This window comes from Trachemys scripta, chromosome 20 (genome assembly GCF_013100865.1).
Source record: "Trachemys scripta elegans isolate TJP31775 chromosome 20, CAS_Tse_1.0, whole genome shotgun sequence".
NCBI classification, from domain to species: Eukaryota; Metazoa; Chordata; order Testudines; family Emydidae; genus Trachemys; species Trachemys scripta.
The window spans coordinates 7027748-7047371 of NC_048317.1; the positions used below are offsets into that span (position 1 = coordinate 7027748).

Here is a 19624-nt window from a genome sequence, read left to right on the forward strand (position 1 = left end):
TTACCCAGCAAGTGTCACACCTCCTAAAAGCAAAGCATTTTTTTCCATTACTACAATAATTTTATATAGTATCTTTTTCTCCATTGTTGATACTTGTTAAAATTAAAAATAATTTCTCTTTGTAACTTTCATTTAACTGTAAAAGTGTTTTGAGTGTATGTTACACTTCCAGAAGAGACTTGAAAATATCTGAAGTTGAGGTGAAAAGATACATAAGGCTGTTCTGAACCCAAGGAGCTGCAAATGTGTTTCTTACCTACATTAGCAAATTTCTTATCCCTTGTTCAGCAAGGGTGCAGCTGCCCCTGTGCTACCAATGCATAGTGCAATATAGTCCACATGTATGCATACTTTTAAAAAATCTGTATCATCAGATACCAAAGTGGCTAGATTTTATGGAGGGGCAGAGGAGACCAGTGCTAAGATAAGTGAATAAAGGGGAGAGAAAGAGAAAGCATGTGAGGTTCAGAGTAAATCAGTAGAAGGCTTTGAAATCAGGATCCAAATTAGTCAATGGGGTAATTTCATTGCAGTTAGTAGATGGAGTTACTTCATGGATGAGTGGGGCCTCAGAGGACATTTTTTCCCATTATGCACTGAAACAGATGATCTAGTAGTATCTGTGAGGAGTATGGAATTACACTTGTTTTAATGTATGAGAAAGTAGACAGAAGCATTCTGCACAAGCTGAAATCTAATTAATCAAACCTATAGTATCTGTAAATGCATGAACCATGCTCTTTTCAAAGATGCAGCCTTCCCAAAAGGTAATGGATATATTTAAAAATAAATATGGAATACAATTAAAAGCATGCCCCAAAATAAAAAAAAAAAAAATAAAAAAAAAGTGAGACAGCATAATGTGCCTACAAACATAAATAGGTTTCTCCAGTCTGAGCAGGAAACTTCTATTTCCCCCTCCCCCCCTCAAATAGAGCATTCCTTTTGCATCTAAACTATTTTTTAAAAGTTTACTCACATTTTTAGCTACCAGATTGTAGATGTAAATATGTATCTAACAAAATGAAACATGTGTAGTCATTTGTCATTAATAAAATGAACTACTTTTATTTTAAAATAGTGACTTTTCATAGCTTTCAATTATTTACAGATAATACAGACAATATTATTAAAAAAAATATTGCTATATTGTACTGTATACATATTTGAATTCCTTTCAAATGTATTTGAATAAATATGGCATTATGAGCAAAATATAAATGGGGAAAAGATAAAACGAATGTCAAATTTTACCCACAAGCACAACCCCTTCATCTGCAGGGGAGCCACATATGCAGCAATGAAGTCAGCACTTTCCACCCCAACCCCACACACCCCAACCCCATCCCACCACCACACACTATACAAATTGTTCCAGCAGCACTGGCCTCACCCCCCACCTCCCTCATTCTCACCTCTAGCCCCATCACAGGCCGGCCCTTGCCACCCTGCCCCCTCTATCCCCTCAGGAGGGCCCCCCCCCCCAACCTCCCCTACAGGACCTTCCACTCACACTTCCACTGCTGCTGCCCCTTTAGCTTTTGGGACCACGCTACCCCCCTCATGCAAAAAGTTGACCCCACATGCCACAGCCAGCCCCACCTGAAACTCCTTCACGCGCCAACGGGAACTGAACCTGACCTGCCCGAGGTTGCTCTTGTGACAGAATCCAACTTGAAGCACCATTGGCTGAATACAGCCCCCTGACAGCCAATGGGAAGTTGGGCTAACTAGGTTAATCTGACTGATTGACAGCCACTTGGTCCAATAGAACTCCTTCCTGATGAGATGTCTTGAGTGGGCAGGACCTGACCCAGCACTCAAACAGCTCTGTGGCGTAAACAAAGCTTCACAGAGCTTCCCGCTGGCCCCATGTCAAATCCACGCTGCTACTGGCTGAACAAATCAGCGGACCATTTTTGCCCAATGGGGTGATGAGTTGCCACGAGGGAGGGACAGGGGCTGGCTTGGGCGGGAGACTGTCCCCGTTCATGCCCTGGCCCTCAGACAGGTGTGTCTTTTGGTTCCACTCTTACGCTATAAACCCTCCTGACCAACCCGCTCTCTGGCTCCACCCCACCAGCCAGCATTGGCCTAGCAGTGTCCAACTGAGGCCCAGTTTCCCTCACAGGCCAGGCTAGTTTCCCCTTCCCTCCCTCCCTCCCTTTCCCCCTCCCCACCATTGTACTCTGTATTACACACCCACCCCGCTCATGATATCAGTTCAACTAGTTGTCAGGCTCACATGTGTTTAGCCCCTCCACCCCTCCCAGACAAACAGGACATCACCCCCCTGCAGCCAGCTCTGGGGTGGAGGGCAGCAGCAGACAGCCAACACAACTGTACATCTTGCAACAGCCTGAGAGAGGGGCAGTTTAGCCAATATGTCATTGCCCACATATAACAGTTGCAGAGGGTCAACTGGAGAGAGAGGGAAGAAAATTGGTGGTGGTATTTTCCCTACTCCACCTACAAAACTAACCCTACCAGTCTGTCTCACCTCCAGGAGATGCTGCTCTCAGATTGTTATAACACCTGCACAATTAGGTCAACTTTATTTTGCACTATACATACAACTAAATTGAAGAGATTTTTAAATGGACACATGCACAGTAACATGATTGCAAGAAAACCCATTCCTTTCTTTAAGTCAGTCTTAAGTGAAACATTTTAAAAGAAAGCTGCTTAAAGTGGGCAGCCCTTTCTACACTTTGTATTTTGAGAAAACAATTACAATGGAAGAATGGAGGGTATTGAACACAATATTAAACCTTTCCTAGTTATAGTACGATAGATGCTTCCTTTTTGAGGTAGTGGGCAGTGGGGTTCATTAGGGTGACAATGTCCCAATTTTATAGGGACAGTCCCGATGGTTGGGACTTTGTCTTATATCGGCAACTATTGTTGTTGTCTTATATAGGCAACTATTACCGCCAACCCCTGTCCCAATTTTTCACACTTGCTGTCTGGTTACCCTAGTTCTGAACATGCTATACTGAGCCAAACTTAGAGACAGCTGCAGAAGAGATGTTACTGATACCAGTCTGCGATTTGCTCCTTCCCTTTTCAAAGATCCTGGCCCTTATGCTGATAATAAAGGAGCGCTCATAAGCAGTCATTAAAAAAAAAAAAAAAAGTTAATTGTCTCATATGGATCCCTATATGCAGTAATGTTCAAACAGCAAAGGACCATCACTCGCACAGTTAACTTGTATATTACTGTGAAAGATATAGGTCCCAATTCTAGTTTGCCCTAAAGCTCCTTTCACACAGCTCTGGCAGAGTTGCTGCACATAAAATTTACTCACACCTGCCCTCCAAAAAACTCCAAGTGCTGTAGTTATTCTTTTTCTCCTCCCCACTACCATACTCACAACCATCCCTTGCTGGTAAAGGCCAACTCAAAATATATCTTAGCATTTAAAGAAAGGCAAAGAACCTTCTGCACTGTTTACATGCAAGGGCTCAGAATTGTGTAGCACGATGAAGAAAGGTGAAGTTTGAACACCTTTCCTGCAGAGAAGTGTGTGTAGTCAGAGTTTGCCTCCTGCATTATAATGCATTGTCCGACAGTGGAGGAACATTCTGTACTGTTCTATGGTCTTGTCTTATGAAAGAAGCACCAGCCAGTTTATTGACTGCCATCACTGGAACAGGAGAGAAGTGCCCTTTGTATTCCAAAATCTAATTATTCTGGGACATGCAGATCCTGGTAGGCTCTCTGAATGCAGCCTCTACTTGTGAGAAGGGCAAGAGGAAACATTAGTACTGAACTACACACTCACAGGGACACACGCGTCATTACACCAGTATTCTATAGAGATCCAGCACCACCTAGTGGCATCTTTTCATTTTAACACAGACATGTGGAAAAGGATTTACCATGTTAAAAGTCATTCATTAGACCAGACTAGCAGCAGAGATCTCAGGGTAAGTCTACACCCCAGCGAGACACTTGTGGCTGACCCATGCCAGCCAACTCAGGCTCGTGGGGCTGTTTCACTGCTGTGTAGACTTCCAGGCTTGGGCTGGGGCCCAAGCTCTGGGACCCTGTGAGGCAGGAGGGGCCCAGAGCCTGGGCGCCAGCCTGAAAGTCTACACAGCAGTGAAACAGCCCCGCACCCAGAGCCTGAGTCGCCTGGCACAGCCCAGCCCTGGGTTTTACTTTGTTGTGTAGACATACCCTCAGAGGCTTTCAATAAAGTGAAACAGAGATGCCACTTTGGAATGAGCAAATTAAAATCTATATCATAGCAGCACAAAACAGAGGAGAGGTAGTTTCTCTAAAAGCAGGCAAAAGTGTGCAGAGCTATTACAATCTCGTCTTCTCCCCCTCCTGCTATCTCAATAAAATATATATTTTGGCTAATAAAAATAACCTCCTTTTGATTTCCCACACCTACATTCAAAAAGAACCCAGTACCAATGCTGGCCTTTAAAAATCAATATAAAGTATCAGTGCTACCGAGAGACTCCCTACAAATCCCTTTCTTCTCACCAGAGAAACCTAGCTCTCCTTTCTAGATATGCAGTTCCCAGCCTGGTTCACCATCCTCAGAGTAAAATCATAGGTGGCTATTCCCTGTGGTTCCTCCTCCCAGCTGAGGGAGCATCTTATTGGTTCCAAGTATTACAATACATTTATAGCCAATTTTTCCATTATTTCCTGACAGATGTCAGAGTCTGTGTGGGACCTTTGCCAGCACTGACAAGCATTCACTTCTTTCAGCAGTTCTCTTCTTGTTTTATATATCAATGATGACAAACACTTCTGGAGTATCTTCTTCATAGATCTGCATTGCTGAATAAGTTATTGCCTTGACCTCAGTACCCTGGAGGGAATAGGCACAGGAAATTAGAGTGTGTAGACCATGAACCCCAGCAGTGACTCTGCATGAATCACAGCAATACATGAATATTCACAGACCTCCTGGGAATGCTATTCAGTTTACAGTAGTTTTCAAACTGGGGTACGTGTACCCCTAGGGGTATGTGAGCTCTCGTCAGGGGGTACATAAGAAAAATCCTGTAATGGCAGACATTTTATTTAGTATAGAGATTTTCAAACTGTGTGTGTGGGAGGGTGCCCCCTAGGGGTGTGTGGAAGAACATTCGGGAGTGAGCAGGGACACCAGGTGGCTTGGGCCAGCAATGCCAGGCAGCTCAAGGAGGGAGTGCCACCTCCACCCCCTGACTGACCTCTGTGAAAACTTCTAGCAGCTGTTGCTAAATGGAAGGAAGAAATTGGGGAGGGGCACATGATACCACACACCCTCCCCCACCTATGTCAGATGGCGGCATGCAGTAGACTACATTATTTTGAAAGGGGTACAAAGCCTAAAAAGTTTGAAAACCGCTTAGTTTAAAAAATAAATATATCTATCTCCTTCCCCAGAAGCACAGCTGTGCTACATTTGTTATGAGTGCAAAGGTTGGGACATCACCATGTAGTAACTGGTCTAGGTCCGTGACTGATGGGAAAGTAGCAGAACGGAAGTAACATCCTGCATAGCATGATCTCCCATCTCCTAGCCACAACAGAACACCACAGTTTGGGTGATGTGAGAGGTAAACAGGAAGGATTATATTAGTTTATTACGGACTCTCTAGAGAATTTACAAAAGAGCACCCTAATAACTAATGCCAGTGTAAGCCCCCTGACTTTGGATTGCTTTGCATTTCATTGGCTCCACAAGACAACTGACTTCTCATTGTTGCTAGCTGGAGTGTCTGGGTGATTACTCAGAACAGTTTCAGGAGTGCTAATTGCTGCCTTCACAAATGGCAGTTAGTGAGCCAGGGTTTTGGTATCAGAGGCAATACTGACATCGAATTACACAGAAAAGTTTGTAACTGGCATTCTTAATAATTTAGGAGAAAAGCCTTTGTCATACTCATGAGACTGTAAGACGCAGAGCAATTGTTACATACCTGAGGGTGTTTGGGTAAAGAGAACTCTTCCCCCCACCTTAGGGAACAAACAAAAACAAACAAACCCACAAATAAGTATGAAGAGATTGATGAAGCTTTGGTTTAATTCAGCAACTACCATTGCTGGAATCACTAGTGCAAGAGAGACACTTAGCGGAAATCCACTTTATGGTAAACGTCAGATTAACTCTCCTCAGTAGTTCTCTCATAGCATAACAATTGAGGTGGTGTGGGGATAGAGAGCGGAGCCATCCCAGCATAGATGCTAGTTACTTGTACCGTGCTTGTTTAAATATATAAAAAGCTTCCTGTTCCAGGCTCTAGCCTCTTGGACAATTTTACAAGCTATTAACAACAACAAAAATGTAAGTAATTCAGGGGACAACATACTACACCCTCTCTAGTAGTTAAAACATGCAACTCCCACTGTAGGGGAGAGAATGGCACACCATCCCTTGATGGAGTCTGTGTGTCCCATGGAGGGGAATTTGCCTTTTCCAACTAATTGGTGGAAAGGTCACTCCCATAAGCCATGATTGCTAGGAAAGATGTGGGTGGAAAAGAGGAAGCATGAGCCAGTGGTTAGGCAGCAACCCAGGATATAAAAGAACTGGGGTGGGGCTCTACTACAGAATTCCTGTGTGACCTTGGGCAACTCACTTAGCCTCCCACGGTTTCAGTTCCCCCACCTGTAAAATGGGGATGATAGCACTTCCACACCTCAGAGGTTTTGTGAGGATAAATATGTTAAAGCCTGTGAGGCCCTAAAAATAAAGGGGCCCAGAGAAGTACTTAAAATAGATAGGAGGAAGAGGAGAATAAACAAAGCCCCTTTTCCTTTCACTTATGCATTAGAGATTCACTCTTACACAGTTCCCCTATACAATCCTCCTATTAAAAAGGATTCAAGTTATTCTGGTCCTTCCAAGTCTCCTCATGCAAGTATAATACACGCAGTGTACGGTCAGCTACAAAACTGAAAAGCTAATCCCCCAATAAATTCACCGAATTAACAACCCCTTCAGAATGTAAATGCTATAGAAATTCTCCAGTGGGAGTGAAACTAGGCATCTATGGCCTTGTCTAGACTATGGCCACATCCACACCAGGAAAATGTATTAACTAACCATGTGCTAACAGCCTAATCTTAATAAGGCTGCTATAGTTCAAACGTTTTAAACTGGTCAAGATAAAACCTAGCGGAGAGCATAGGTTTAACTCCATCAGGTTAACATGTTCTGAAGTACAATTGCTTTGTATCAATTAGACATTTAGGGCTGGTCCACACTAAGCCCCCAGTTCGAACTAAGATACGCAACTTCAGCTACATGAATAACGTAGCTGAAGTCGAAGTATCTTAGTTCGAACTTAAAGGTACTTACCGTGGGTCCACATGCGGCAGGCAGGCTCCCCCGTCGACTCCGCCTACTCCTCTTGCGGAGCAGGATTATTGGCGTCGACGGCGAGCACTTCTGGGATTGATTCATCGCGTCTAAACAAGATGCAACAAATCGATCCCAGAAGATCCGACTGCTTGCCGCCGAACCAGCGGGTAAGTATAGACGTACCCTTAGATGAGGTTAGTTAGATTGAGCTGCCTCAATCTAACATCACACCTTTAAATCCTAGTCTAGAGAAGGCCGACAAAACAGAGAGAAGGAAGTGGAGAGACATTGATTTGCCTACAGTCCCTGCATGGTCTCAAGTAATTCCCTGAAGTTCTGGGCTCAGATTATTTTTATTTCCGGTCTGCTTCCACGTCTTTGATAGTGACTGGTTGAAACGCATCAGAATAATAAGTAGTATTTATACAGTTTTACAAACATTGGCTGGTTAATCTTCATGACAGAGAGCATGGTAGATACTTAAATTTTATATACAAGACAGACAGAGATAGAGGGACTTGCCCAAGGGCCCCCCCAACTCCTTCCTAGTCTTTATTCATTGGTTTTCAGAATTTTGCTTTTAATGAGATGGTGTTGATCACTCACCCAATGGACCTTATTTTGTACCTCATTCGGTCAATGTAAAGCACTTTCACCTCCTGCAAGGAAAAAAGAAACAGGGGGGAAAAGTTGCCATTAAGAGGACTTCTCAGAATGATTTATACCACCAGATGAAGACTCCCAGCGAACATGCCCCCATACAAAGCCAATATTCACATAATCATCAGAACCTAAAGCCAACATTTGAGCAGCCTTAGAGAGACACTGGTGTTCAGAATTCAGATGTACATAGAACAGTTATTACAGTAGAATGGCACCTATTCATTAGCATTTATAACAGCTAAACTAAGAGTGTATTCCTTGCCTCTCCCTATCCTTGTGTCTACAATCCTCCCATGTGTTGGTGGGTCTAAGTGGTTTGTTGGTTCCACCTTTACTGCCCCAGATACTGCTGTACATAGGGCAGGTGTTGGTAGGGAATATTCCTGTCCTGTAAGATGGAAGAGACTTACCCTGGGTATGAAGAACTGGTCAGCACTGAATTTATACAGCCACTCATTCAAGAAGTTATAGAGAAGAGAAGGGAGGTCATGTCCTGCAGGATAGAAGCAGAGAGAAAGTGACTCAACTGGGAGCCCGGTCAAGAACTTCCCAAACATTCTTTGAGTCCATATCAAAGGGGCAGTTTCCTGATGACAAAGCACTAGAAGGTTCAGATTACCGGTGTATAAATCTGGATTTAATAAATCTGCACCAGTACCACATCTAAGGAGCCAACTGAGATTGGCTCCTTTGATGTAGTACTGACCTTTTAATTTCAATGCACTTCTCTTTCAATGAGTTAATATAATAGGTCCACTGCCTTCTTACCTTCTGCCTCCACTTCTATAGTATCCAAGGGTTCAACAGTCTCTGTATCCGTCATGTAGCCAAACATGGCCATAGCACATTGCTCAAATGTCTCTTCCAAAGTATCTCCCCAGGCATGTAACCTACAGACATCAGCATTACTCCATCATACAACAGTAACAAAGAAAGTGGAGGGGATGCAGATGAAAGATTGGGGTGCTAGTATAAGTGGGAAAGGAAGTGAATGCCGAGAAGTGCAGGCCTGCCATTACCCAAGATTAGGGAAGCACTGCTTAAAAATTGCAAGAGGAAAGGGGCTTCCTTTTGGAGGCACAGTGGGAAAGTAGTAAATATTTTATTAAAAGTAGTGATGTCCTTCCTAAATATGGACAGTTGGCATGCATGGAAATAGACCACTTGGAAATAAGAGGTAGCATGAAAATTTGAGTTTGAAGAGAAGAGACAAAGAGATGAAGAATTAAAACACCTCCATGTAGCTTAGACTTATTTCAGGAGTACTCTAGGCATACCTCTGTGACATTCTGTACCTTGGGGGAGCACCCTGTAACACCCCCATACTCATCTGTATAGAATTGTGATATTACATATAAAGCATGCCTTGTAAAGTACCAGGGGAAAGGTTATCTGCTGAAAGTCATTTCTCTATCCATATACAGACATTCCCCGGGTTACACAAACCTGACTTACGGAAATCCAGGTACGGAATTTTTTCCGTAAGCTTTTTTGTTTTTTGGCGCACGTAATTGTTGGAGATACATTCCCAACTTACACAAAGTTCCAGAACAGAATGTTTGCGTAAGTCGGGGAGCATCTGTAGGTATATCATTAATGTATGTGACGTTATGAGAATTGTGTTGTATGGTTGTCGCTAAAACATGCTGTAAGTTGGGGAATCAGCAGATATTAGCTCCCCAGAGGCAACAGCAAGGAAAGTAACCAACGCTCGGGCAGGGTGTCAACCCATCAACAACCACTGTCTAGCAAGGGCACTACAATTCAATGATTCACTTGCATGAGGCCACACCAAGGGAATTGCTCAACCTTGCCTGGAGACTCAGCAATGCCCTGAGACATTCCTGGACTTGTGTTCTACAAGCAGGGTAGAAAACTGAACACAGGGGCCCAGGCTTGGCCTTTCTCCTTCACCCACCTACACTGCAAGCAACAAGGACACTCTGAAGACTCCCACTGAGGGGACTGGCCCAGATGTCTAGGGTGAAATCGGTGTACTATGAACTGCAATATCTAGTGGAGTGAGAAAAACTGCTTAATCTAGTTGTTGCCCAGTTTAATAGTGTTGAGAGTTAAGACTGCAGGCTTATATTTTATTTCTGTTGGTAACTAACTGACTTTTTGCCTATCACTTAAAAATCTCTCTTTTGTAGTCAATACATGTGTTTTACTGTTTTATCTTTACCAGTGAATTTGCCTGAAGTGTGTGGTAAATCTGCTCAGGTTTTGCAAAGGCTGGAGTATGTCCACTTTCCATTAATGAAGTAGTGAACCAATTAATAAATCTGCACTGCCCAACTTGAATATATTCCTGAAGTCCAGTGCTGGGAGGATTTGGTTGGTGCCTTTCCCGGTGTGATTCATGAGTGGCTCTGGGAGCATTCATGCAATCTAGCTGGCTCTGGGGCTCCACATGTGGTTGTGCTGAGTGATAACAGCTCCTGGAGGGGTTTGCTGCTGGTCACTAGAAAGGCATTATGACAGACAGCCCAGGTTGCACAGTTTAGGGGGCACAGCGGTCCCACGGTCCCAGGCTGCACCCTGGGGAATCCATCACAACCTTAATAAAAGGGAAATAGAGGACTATATTCCCCCCCACCCCTATGTCCTCCCAAGAGAAACCATATTGTTAAAATGAAACAAAGAATATCTAGCATCCCAGCAGTGGTGTTGGAACCACTTTTATAGTGGGGGTGCTGAAAGCCATTGAACAAGACTGTAAACCCTGTACATGATAGAAACTACTTCAAGCAAGAGGGTGCTGCTGCACCCCCAGACCCCTAGTTCCAGCACCTCTGCATCTCAGCATGCTTAGATATGCATTCCGTAAGCTCAAAGGGGATATATTTGGCCCAATTCTCCTCTCACAACAGTTTACATAGATGCAACCCTGCTGACTTCACAGTTACTCCTGATTTACATCAAATGTAATAGAAGAATTAATCTTAGTGAGGTTACACACAGAAATTTACTCCTGGGGGAATTCTGCGCCACTGTGCATGCACAGAATCCCCCCCCAACAGAAAATACATTCTGCCCCAGAAGTGCTGCAGTTCCGCCTTTCGCACACCAGAGGCTGCTGTGGTGCCACCGCATCCTCTGGTGGGCAAAAGGAAGAACTGCAGCACTTCCAGGGCAGAATGTATTTTCTGTTGGGGGGGNCTGTGACATACACACACACACACACGCACCCAGCAGCTGTGTGTGCCCCACTCTCTGTCCTAACCTGGCTCTGGAGGCAGGGTGCAGTGATGAACTTCTCCTGGGGGAATTCTGCGCCACTGTGCATGCACAGAATCCCCCCCAACAGAAAATACATTCTGCCCCAGAAGTGCTGCAGTTCTTCCTTTTGCCCACCAGAGGATGCGGTGGCACCACAGCAGCCTCTGGTGTGCGAAAGGCGGAACTGCAGCACTTCTGGGGCAGAATGTATTTTCTGTTGGGGGGGATTCTGTGCATGCACAGTGGCGCAGAATTCCCCCAGGAGAAGTTCATCACTGCACCCTGCCTCCAGAGCCAGGTTAGGACAGAGAGTGGGGCACACACAGCTGCTGGGTGCGTGTGTGTGTGTGTGTATGTCACAGATTGGGGTTCAGAATAGCTAGTGGGGTGGGGGGCAGACTGGGGCATGGGCCCAGGAGATGGTGTGGTGACAGTGTTGAGCCAGGGGCTAAATGGGAGTTGGGATGCAAGGCCACATGGGGATGGGGGAGAAGGGCTGCAGGGACATATTCGGATGGGGAAGGAAGCTGCAGAGACCCATGGGCATAGGTGCTGACTCCATGGATGCTCTGGCACTGGAGCTAGGGTCGAGCACCCCCTGGCACATTAGAAAGTTGGCACCTGTGCCCATGGGGATGGGAGGTGTGGGGAGAGGGGCAGATGGGCCTGACTGAATGGGACAGGCTTTGGGTCACCAAGGGTCTGCATGTGGAAGGCTTCCGAATTCCCTAACAATCCAGCCCCACCCCAACAAACAAACAACCCGTTCCATACTTCTCCCAGCCACATCCAACAACCCTCCGGGTTCACTCCAGGCTCCTTCCCTCTCCCTCAGCTCCTCCGTTACCCCTGACTCCCCCAAGCCTTTGCACTGCTTCTGACAGGTACAGGAAATACAGTTCTGTATTGTAATTTAAAATTAAATTACTCAAAGTTCTGTGTTAATATCCCTAGTAAGGAATCTGTTTGTCAAAAAAAATTACCAGAATCATTTTTTGGTCTGTATTGTTACAGACAAACTTGCTGACAGATATTTTGAAATAAATTACCAAAATAATTGAAACTGGCATGATTATACTGATATTTTGGCAAATAAAATTTGCAGAATTTTAAAATACTGTGTACAGAATTTTTAATATTTTGGCACAGAATTCCCCCAGGAGTAGAAATTGCAGCTGTAAATACTCACTGCACATCAGCTGTGTGATCCAGATCTGAGGGAGTAGAAAAAGAATAGTTATAATGAGATCATCATGGTGGTTTAAAAATAAGCAATAATATGGAAGAAAAAGTCAGGTTCTGTTAATAACAAGATAATTGTTTGTGCTTGTTTTGACACTGAAGTTCCAGTTAGTGTGTTAATCTGATTAATAAACAATGACATTGGAAAATATTTAATTCAGGGTCATCAACACATGTCCACAGAGCAGGTTTTAAAAGAAAGCCACCAAAAGCCAACTTGTTGCTAGTGAAGCCACCGATAACATGGTACAATTCAGGGCAGGCTGCAACAGTGTTCCCCTTTTGTGGTCCACCAAGGGCACCCACTCTTAGGCTTCCAGCTCCCAGCCATCACCTCTCTTGGGGAGAGACCCACATCTCTCTCCCCCTCCTGAGTGGGTTTTTTCCAGGTGGCACAATTCCCTGCCTAAATAAACCAGGGTTTGTGATTTGCTCTCCTCCCAGAAGCTATAGCCAGCTTAGATTGCCCACAGTTATGTTCTGACACAACCCTTTCTAAGTAAGCACTTTTACTCTTAAGATGAAAGCATTACAGAGAAAACACAATTTAAAAAAAAAAAAAAAAAAACCATGACCCTACACATGCAATAAGTTTACCAAAGATCACCCCTCCTCCAGCAGGGGCTCTGGTAGGAGGTAGTCCTTCAAACCCACAAAAGATTTCGTGGTTACAAGTTCCTAACAGCTTCAGCTCAGCACAAGCCCACCTATGCATAGGTTAGTCTTTTCTTTATGCAGCCAGGTTGTCTAACTGCATCCACTGCTTTTAAAATCAGTTTTATTTGTTAAAATGCTATTCTAGACCATTCCAGCTTTTATCCGCCTTCCATTAATCTATTCTTCGGGTCAGCTCGTCAACATTCAGCCCCTCCCTGTGCTTCTGCTTGTAGGAGTCAAGCACAGACAACGTAACCAAGTTAATTTTACAATGTAAATGTACTCCCACCTCCATTGTAGGCACGATACCCCAGAGGGGACTGAGCTGAATAAGAAAAAAGCAGCAGGTGGTACAGAATGTATTTTGCTGTTTGCATACAACAAGGTGTGGCGTTGTAATTGATAACAGTATTCTGCACCATAATTTTGAAGCATAATGTTGATGGATCAGGACCGGATACAGGAAGTTGGGGAGAACATAAGAACAGCCATACTGGGTCAGACCAAAGGTCCATCTAGCCCAGTATCCTGTCTTCCGACAGTGGCCAACGCCAGGTGCCCCGGAGGGAATGAACAGAACAGGTAATCAGCAAGTGATCCATCCCGTCGCCCATTCCCAGCTTCTGCCAAACAGAGGCTAGGGACACCATGTCTGCCCATTCCGGCTAATAGCCATTGATGGACCTATCTAGTTCTCTTTTGAACCCTATTATAGTCTTGACCTTCAAAACATCCTCTGGCAAAGAGTTCCACAGGTTGACTGTGCTTTGGGTGAAGAAATACTTCCTTTTGTTTGTTTTAAACCTGCTGCCTATTAATTTCATTTGGTGACCCCTAGTTCTTGTTTTATGAGAAGGAGTAAATAACACTTCCTGATTTACTTTCTCCACACCAGTCATGATTTTATAAACCTCAATCATATCCCCTGCTTAGTCGTCTCTTTTCCAAGCTGCAAAGTCCCAGTCTTATTAATCTCTCCTCATATGGAAGCTGTTCCAACCCCCTAATCATTTTGTTTCTCCTTTTCTGAACGTTTTCCAATTCCAATACATCTTTTTTGAGATGGGCCAACCACATCTGCACGCAGTATTCAAGATGTGGGAGTACCATGGATTTATATACAGGCAGTATGATATTTTCTGTCACATTATCAATCTCTTTCTTAATGATGCCCAACATTCTGTTTGCTTTTTTGACTGCTGCTGTACATTGAGTGGATATTTTCAGAGAACTATCCACAATGACTCCAAGATATCTTTCTTGAGTGGTAACAGCTAATTTTGACCCCATCATTTTATATGTATAGTTGGGATTAGGTTTTCCAATGTGCATTACTTTGCATTTATCAACATTGAATTTCATCTGCCATTTTGTTGCTCAGTCACCTAATTTTGAGAGATCCTTTTGTAGCTCTTTGCAATCTGCCTGGGACTTAACTATTTTGAGTAGTTTTGTATCATCTGCAAATTTGCCACCTCACTGTTTACCCCTTTTTCCAGATAATTTATTAATATGTTGAATAGGACTGGTCCCAGTAGCAACGCCTGGAGAACACCACTATTTACCTCTCTCCATTCTGAGAGCTGACCATTTATTCCTACCCTTCGTTTCCTATCTTTTAACCAGTTACCAATCCATGAGAGGACCTTCCCTCTTATCCCAAGACAGCTTACTTTGCTTAAGAGCCTGTGGTGAGAGACCTTGTCAAAGGCTTTCTGAAAAATCTAAGTACACTATATCCACTGGATCCCCCTTGTCCATGTTTGTTGATCCCTTCAAGAATTCTAGTAGATTGGTGAGGCATGATTTCTCTTTACAAAAAAAAAAAAAAAAAAATAGATGTTGACTCTTTCCCAACACTTGAGCACTTGATTCCCACTGAAACCAGTAACTCAGAGGATCAGACCCTAAATGCCTTCAGTTACATAGGGGCTCCCCAGTATAGCTGCACTCTGTAAAGCATTAGGTTTATGTTTAAAACGGTCTTTAAAAAATAGTTTCCAAACTTGTGCCGTTAAAGCAGATACATGAACAGTCAAAACGTTGGTCATCAGCCACTAACGGATCCAAAAAAGCGTATACATGGACTGTACAATCCACTGCAGATAGAGATCTTTGTACAGAGTCATGTTAAGAGTAGTCCAGTGAAAGGACTAAAGAGTCCGGCTCTGTGCACCTACAGTGCAAGATGCAGACATTAGGCCCGATCCTACAAATACTGCCCGTCAGCTGCCAGAAGTGGGGACAGCTGCTGAGTGAAGAGCACTCTTGAAAATCTGACCAATAATGCTTACTACCTTTAAGTCCCATTGACTTATGCCAAGTGTTAAGTGCTTGTGTGATCACACCCAAGATGGCACAGTTTCTCCATTTTATTATTGCCAGGGCAGTATGCTCCAAATCCAGATCATTACTCCTTAAGATTATGAAAGTCCATTTTAAGCAAAACCGCTCTTTCATAAAAAAGGCTTTTACAGCTGGGTTTGGGGATGCGTGTGTCAGTAAGGGTTTTAAGAGAGGACAGTGCACTTAACAAATAAAGAGTATGATGACCTTAAGTGACAAAATCTAATTGAGAGCAAAGTTAAGGAACAAAAGTAAGTGAGCTAGTGATTGAATGAAATGATAGTTATTAAAATCAATAGGGGAAACCTAGAAATGGTGTATCAGTGTTGTTGCATTGTCAAACAAATAATTATAGAACAGAATTTCAAAGCAAAGATGAACACAGTCTATATCTCCTATCTCTAGCTAAAACAGATTTCTGCCAGCTCTTAGGAGATATTAAAGGTGTTTACTGCACCAACACAGCAAACAAGTGATGAGGACTAGATGTCTGTGACAGTTTCTTCTTTTCCCGCAAGGCTGAGAAGTGTCATGTGTCTGGTATATTCTGCAGGCTCAGTGCACAAGCCTTTTTTTGTTCATTTATAGCTTTTAAGCTATACATGAACACCCTAATATGTGGCACTGGCTTTTAAACTATTAAGAATTACAGAATGAGGAGGACAGGGACCCACACTATAAAATTAATCTTAAATTACGTAATATTAATTTCTTTAACACATATGAAATTTTATACAACCACAATTTAGGGATCTAGTTTAAGTCAACTCACAGTAATAAAAAAAAAGTGTGAGAAATAACCACATTTGTCGGAGACAGATCTAAACTGAGGTCTAAAATAAGTAACAGACCATAGATCATCACAGCTGAAAACCATCCTCTTGGTTCCATAATCACTTACCTGATTAGGATTTGTGACTAGTTTCCCTACCAACTGTCTCTAACAAACAACAAACATAATGACAACAACTCCATTCAGCCAGAGAATAAAAATCTTCTCTGATTACATAAGGAAGATTGGTTCCATTTTGACTGGTGGAATATGCTGCTGTCATTAGACCTATACTAGGCTTAAGAGCTGAACAAGTCCTGGAATATATGTTAATGAATTACACAAACTACTCTCCCAAATGGGCACTACCCAAATAAAACTGCAGTTAGACACAGGAGGCCCTTCCTGTAAGTGCCTAAAGCTATTAAATCAAGGCAGGAAGGAATTCCTGGGGAGGGAAGGGGGGAAAAAGCCCAGGCAAAAGTCTCAAAGCAGCAAATTAAAGCACATAATGCAAAAACAAAACAAACAGAAAAACGAGTGGAGAAGGAAATGGAAAAAATATATTCTCCAGCTAAGATCTTAAGCATTTGTTTAGAGACAAGAAACAGCTTAGAAGGAGAGTTTCTCGGTTTGCTTTTTATGAATAAGTCATTGTCTAGTTATTTACATCACAGAAAGGCACAAAATAATTCAACAAATTAAGAAACATAAACAACCCCTACAGTTAAGCTACAGACACACCCACAATCTGAAAGTGAAAAGAGCATGCAGCACTAGTGTATTAAGGGGACTCACCTTTCCATAGTCCCCCCACACCCATCACCACATCGACTATGCCTAGACAAGGCTAGGAATACTCACACTCATATTTCTTATTGAGGGGCGGATACTTGGCTTTAACGGCCTGCTGGTCCGCTGTCAGATTATAGTCCCTGTAGTTGTCTGCCATGATCACTTTGGTGTACACGACTCACTTCCTGCTTTATAAAAATGGCCACCCCCTTCCAGGCTACTGTCAGGGAAGTTTCCACACGTGATGCTGGTGCTTAAAGAGAGAGTTCTCTTTTTATCAGGCCAGTCTCTGAGGAGAATCAATAGCAATTTTGGAAGAGCTCTTTTATTGTAACTAAAAGTAGCTAGCACCACAATTGTAGGAAGCTATGGAACGGTGATATTTTAAATGTGCCTCTTTGAATTCCCATGCCACCAAATCCTTTGTTCATGGGGGAACTTTAGACCTTGATTCTGCAAAGATTTTACATGTGCGTTTAAATGTATGCACTGCAAATAGTGAACATGCACAGTGGGTAAAGTTAAGCATGTGCATAAGTCTTTGCAGGTTTGGGGCCACAAATTGTAAACTCCTTGGAGCAGGAATAATGTCTTCCTTTATGCCCCAAGCATGCTGTCAATGCTCCATAAATAATAGAATGATATTAAAACCAAAGTAACAAGCCAGTTGTATAGGAGGCCTGCCTGAGCTTACAAGTGTCAAATGCTTTCCAGTCCCCCTGAAGTTAATGGCATCTGAGGGTATTCAGCACTTTACAGAACGCTGTCCAGTGCGCATATGGTAATCTAAACATAGACGTGTTACAAAACAAGCCCCTATAAAGCCCACCAAAACCGCAACAGCTGGCACAAATGCAGACTCTGTGGCTCTCAACCAGGTTACTACAGCAGATAAAAGTGAAATCTGTTCTTAAGGGCAGTGACTGTTTGTTAGTCCCCAATCCTGAAAACACACACAAATGCTTAAGTCAATGGGGCTCTGCATAGGATCTGGTCCCTAGCGAACAAGGTTGTCAGATCCCAGTGAAGAGTATGTTTCCTAAAATCAGCCTCTTTGCAGTTCCTTCAGACTTTCATGCCAGGTTTATAATTTGAAAGGTAAATGGAAATAAACGTCAGGACCATAAAACACATATCAACTGCAGGTTCTGTAATAAAATATTTATCCCCGAACTGGACCTTCCTATATCTTCCCCTTCCCCACAGAGTGGCAAGCCTTGCTCTTTCCTTAAATTGTTTGCATGTGGAAGGATCTATCTACAGCTAAATCCAAGTAGCATCCTCAACAGCTGATGGAAATTGTACTGATTCAAAACAGTATTGCCAGCTCTTGTGATTTTATCATGAAGGTCTCACAATGTGTAGTGTCTTCTTAAAGGCCCAGGTTCTGGAATCATGCTATTGCATGATAATTTCAACTTTAATTTTTAAAGTACATTTCTAGCCCTCGTGCTTGCAGAGAAAAGCTTGAAAACGTGAAGCAAGGGATCCCTAAAGAGCCAAAAGGCAAGAAAAAGGACCTAACATTTAATATATATATATATATATAAAAACCTCATGATTTTGAAAACAATCTCTCAATTTTTTATGGGCCAAGTTAATTATTTTTTCAATATTTGGGGTTGACAACACAGGGCTAATAATAAAAACATAAGAGGGGAAATCTATAAATAAGGGCATATGTGAAGTGAAATAAGGGTATATCTTTTTAATTTCAGTAGAAGGGAAGGACTTTTTGGAAGGACTAAATAAAAAGCTCTCATAGTGCTTTTTATCAGGAGATTTTAAAGGAGGTCAGTATCATTATTTCCACTTTAAAAATGAGGAAATGGAAGCTCAGAGATGTACAAGTGACTTATCTAAAGTCTCCTAGTAGAGTCAGAAATAGAACCTCTGCATTTCCTGAGTGCTAGTCTAGTGTGTACACCTCTAGACCACATGTTTTTAGCTGCAGCTAGTCTGCTTTTTAAAATTGGGATTAAGGGCAGAGTATAGTCTGTGTCTATCCAACGTAGTGTTTTCTATAATGTCCATCTCTGTCACATCTAAGTGGAACGGGGAAAGTATTGACTAGGGTTGAATATAGTCCATTTATGTCTTGCTGCCATAGAGAGAACTAAGAAAATAATCAGGAGACAGGAAACATCCAAGATTTAGGAATCAGATTAAAGTCTCAATTTGAACCTTATTTCTCAAATTCTGTAATTGTTTGGATTTTAGGGTGTTCCATACTATTCATAGATTATCAGGGTTGGAAGGGACCTCAGGAGGTCATCTAGTCCAACCCCCCCTGCTCAAAGCAGGACCAATCCCCAGACAGATTTTTACCCCAGTTCCCTAAATGGCCCCTCAAGGATTGAGCTCACAATGCTGGATTTAGCAGGCCACTGTTCAAACCACTGAGGTATCCCTCCCCCCCAAAATTTTATCTGATAATAGATTGCTCTGACTTGTAGACAAAAAAATTTTATTCCTAGGTGTATTTACTTCCCTCAGATGTAGTATGTAGGGACACACAAACTTTAAAAAAACGGAGGCTTATGGATAATTTGCATAAAGTGGAGCCGCTAACAGTTTTTCGGCTCTCTCCTAGATGCAGTATGGAGACCTC

General features: G+C 42.9%; 1 protein-coding gene across 2 annotated transcripts; it reads right to left on the reverse strand.

Annotated features, from left to right (window-relative positions):
* Window positions 1-2734: 2734 nt before the first annotated feature.
* ZBTB8OS (zinc finger and BTB domain containing 8 opposite strand) lies at window positions 2735-17235 on the reverse strand. Of its 2 annotated transcripts, XM_034754030.1 has the most exons (7): window positions 17083-17235; window positions 12391-12415; window positions 8748-8869; window positions 8390-8472; window positions 7923-7975; window positions 5932-5968; window positions 2735-4832 (listed from the first exon to the last, which is right to left on the reverse strand). In XM_034754030.1, exons 1-7 carry the CDS (start codon window positions 17168-17170, stop codon window positions 4746-4748), a joined length of 495 nt encoding a protein of 164 aa, XP_034609921.1. In that variant the 5' UTR covers window positions 17171-17235; the 3' UTR covers window positions 2735-4745. The 2 variants fall into 2 exon arrangements, with proteins under 2 accessions (XP_034609921.1, XP_034609922.1); XM_034754031.1 differs by lacking the exon at window positions 5932-5968.
* Window positions 17236-19624: the final 2389 nt, after the last annotated feature.

Excerpts from the sequence above, each read along its gene's own strand:
- ZBTB8OS (XM_034754030.1), bottom strand. The coding sequence starts at position 17,170 with ATGGCAGACAACTACAGGGACTATAATCTGACAGCGGACCAGCAGGCC. Across the intron at positions 8,870-12,390 it reads GATCACACAGCTGATGTGCA|GTTACATGCCTGGGGAGATA; the intron begins GTGAGTATTTAC and ends TGATGTCTGTAG. Across the intron at positions 5,969-7,922 it reads TACAAAATAAGGTCCATTGG|GTGGGGGGAAGAGTTCTCTT; the intron begins GTGAGTGATCAA and ends TTGTTCCCTAAG.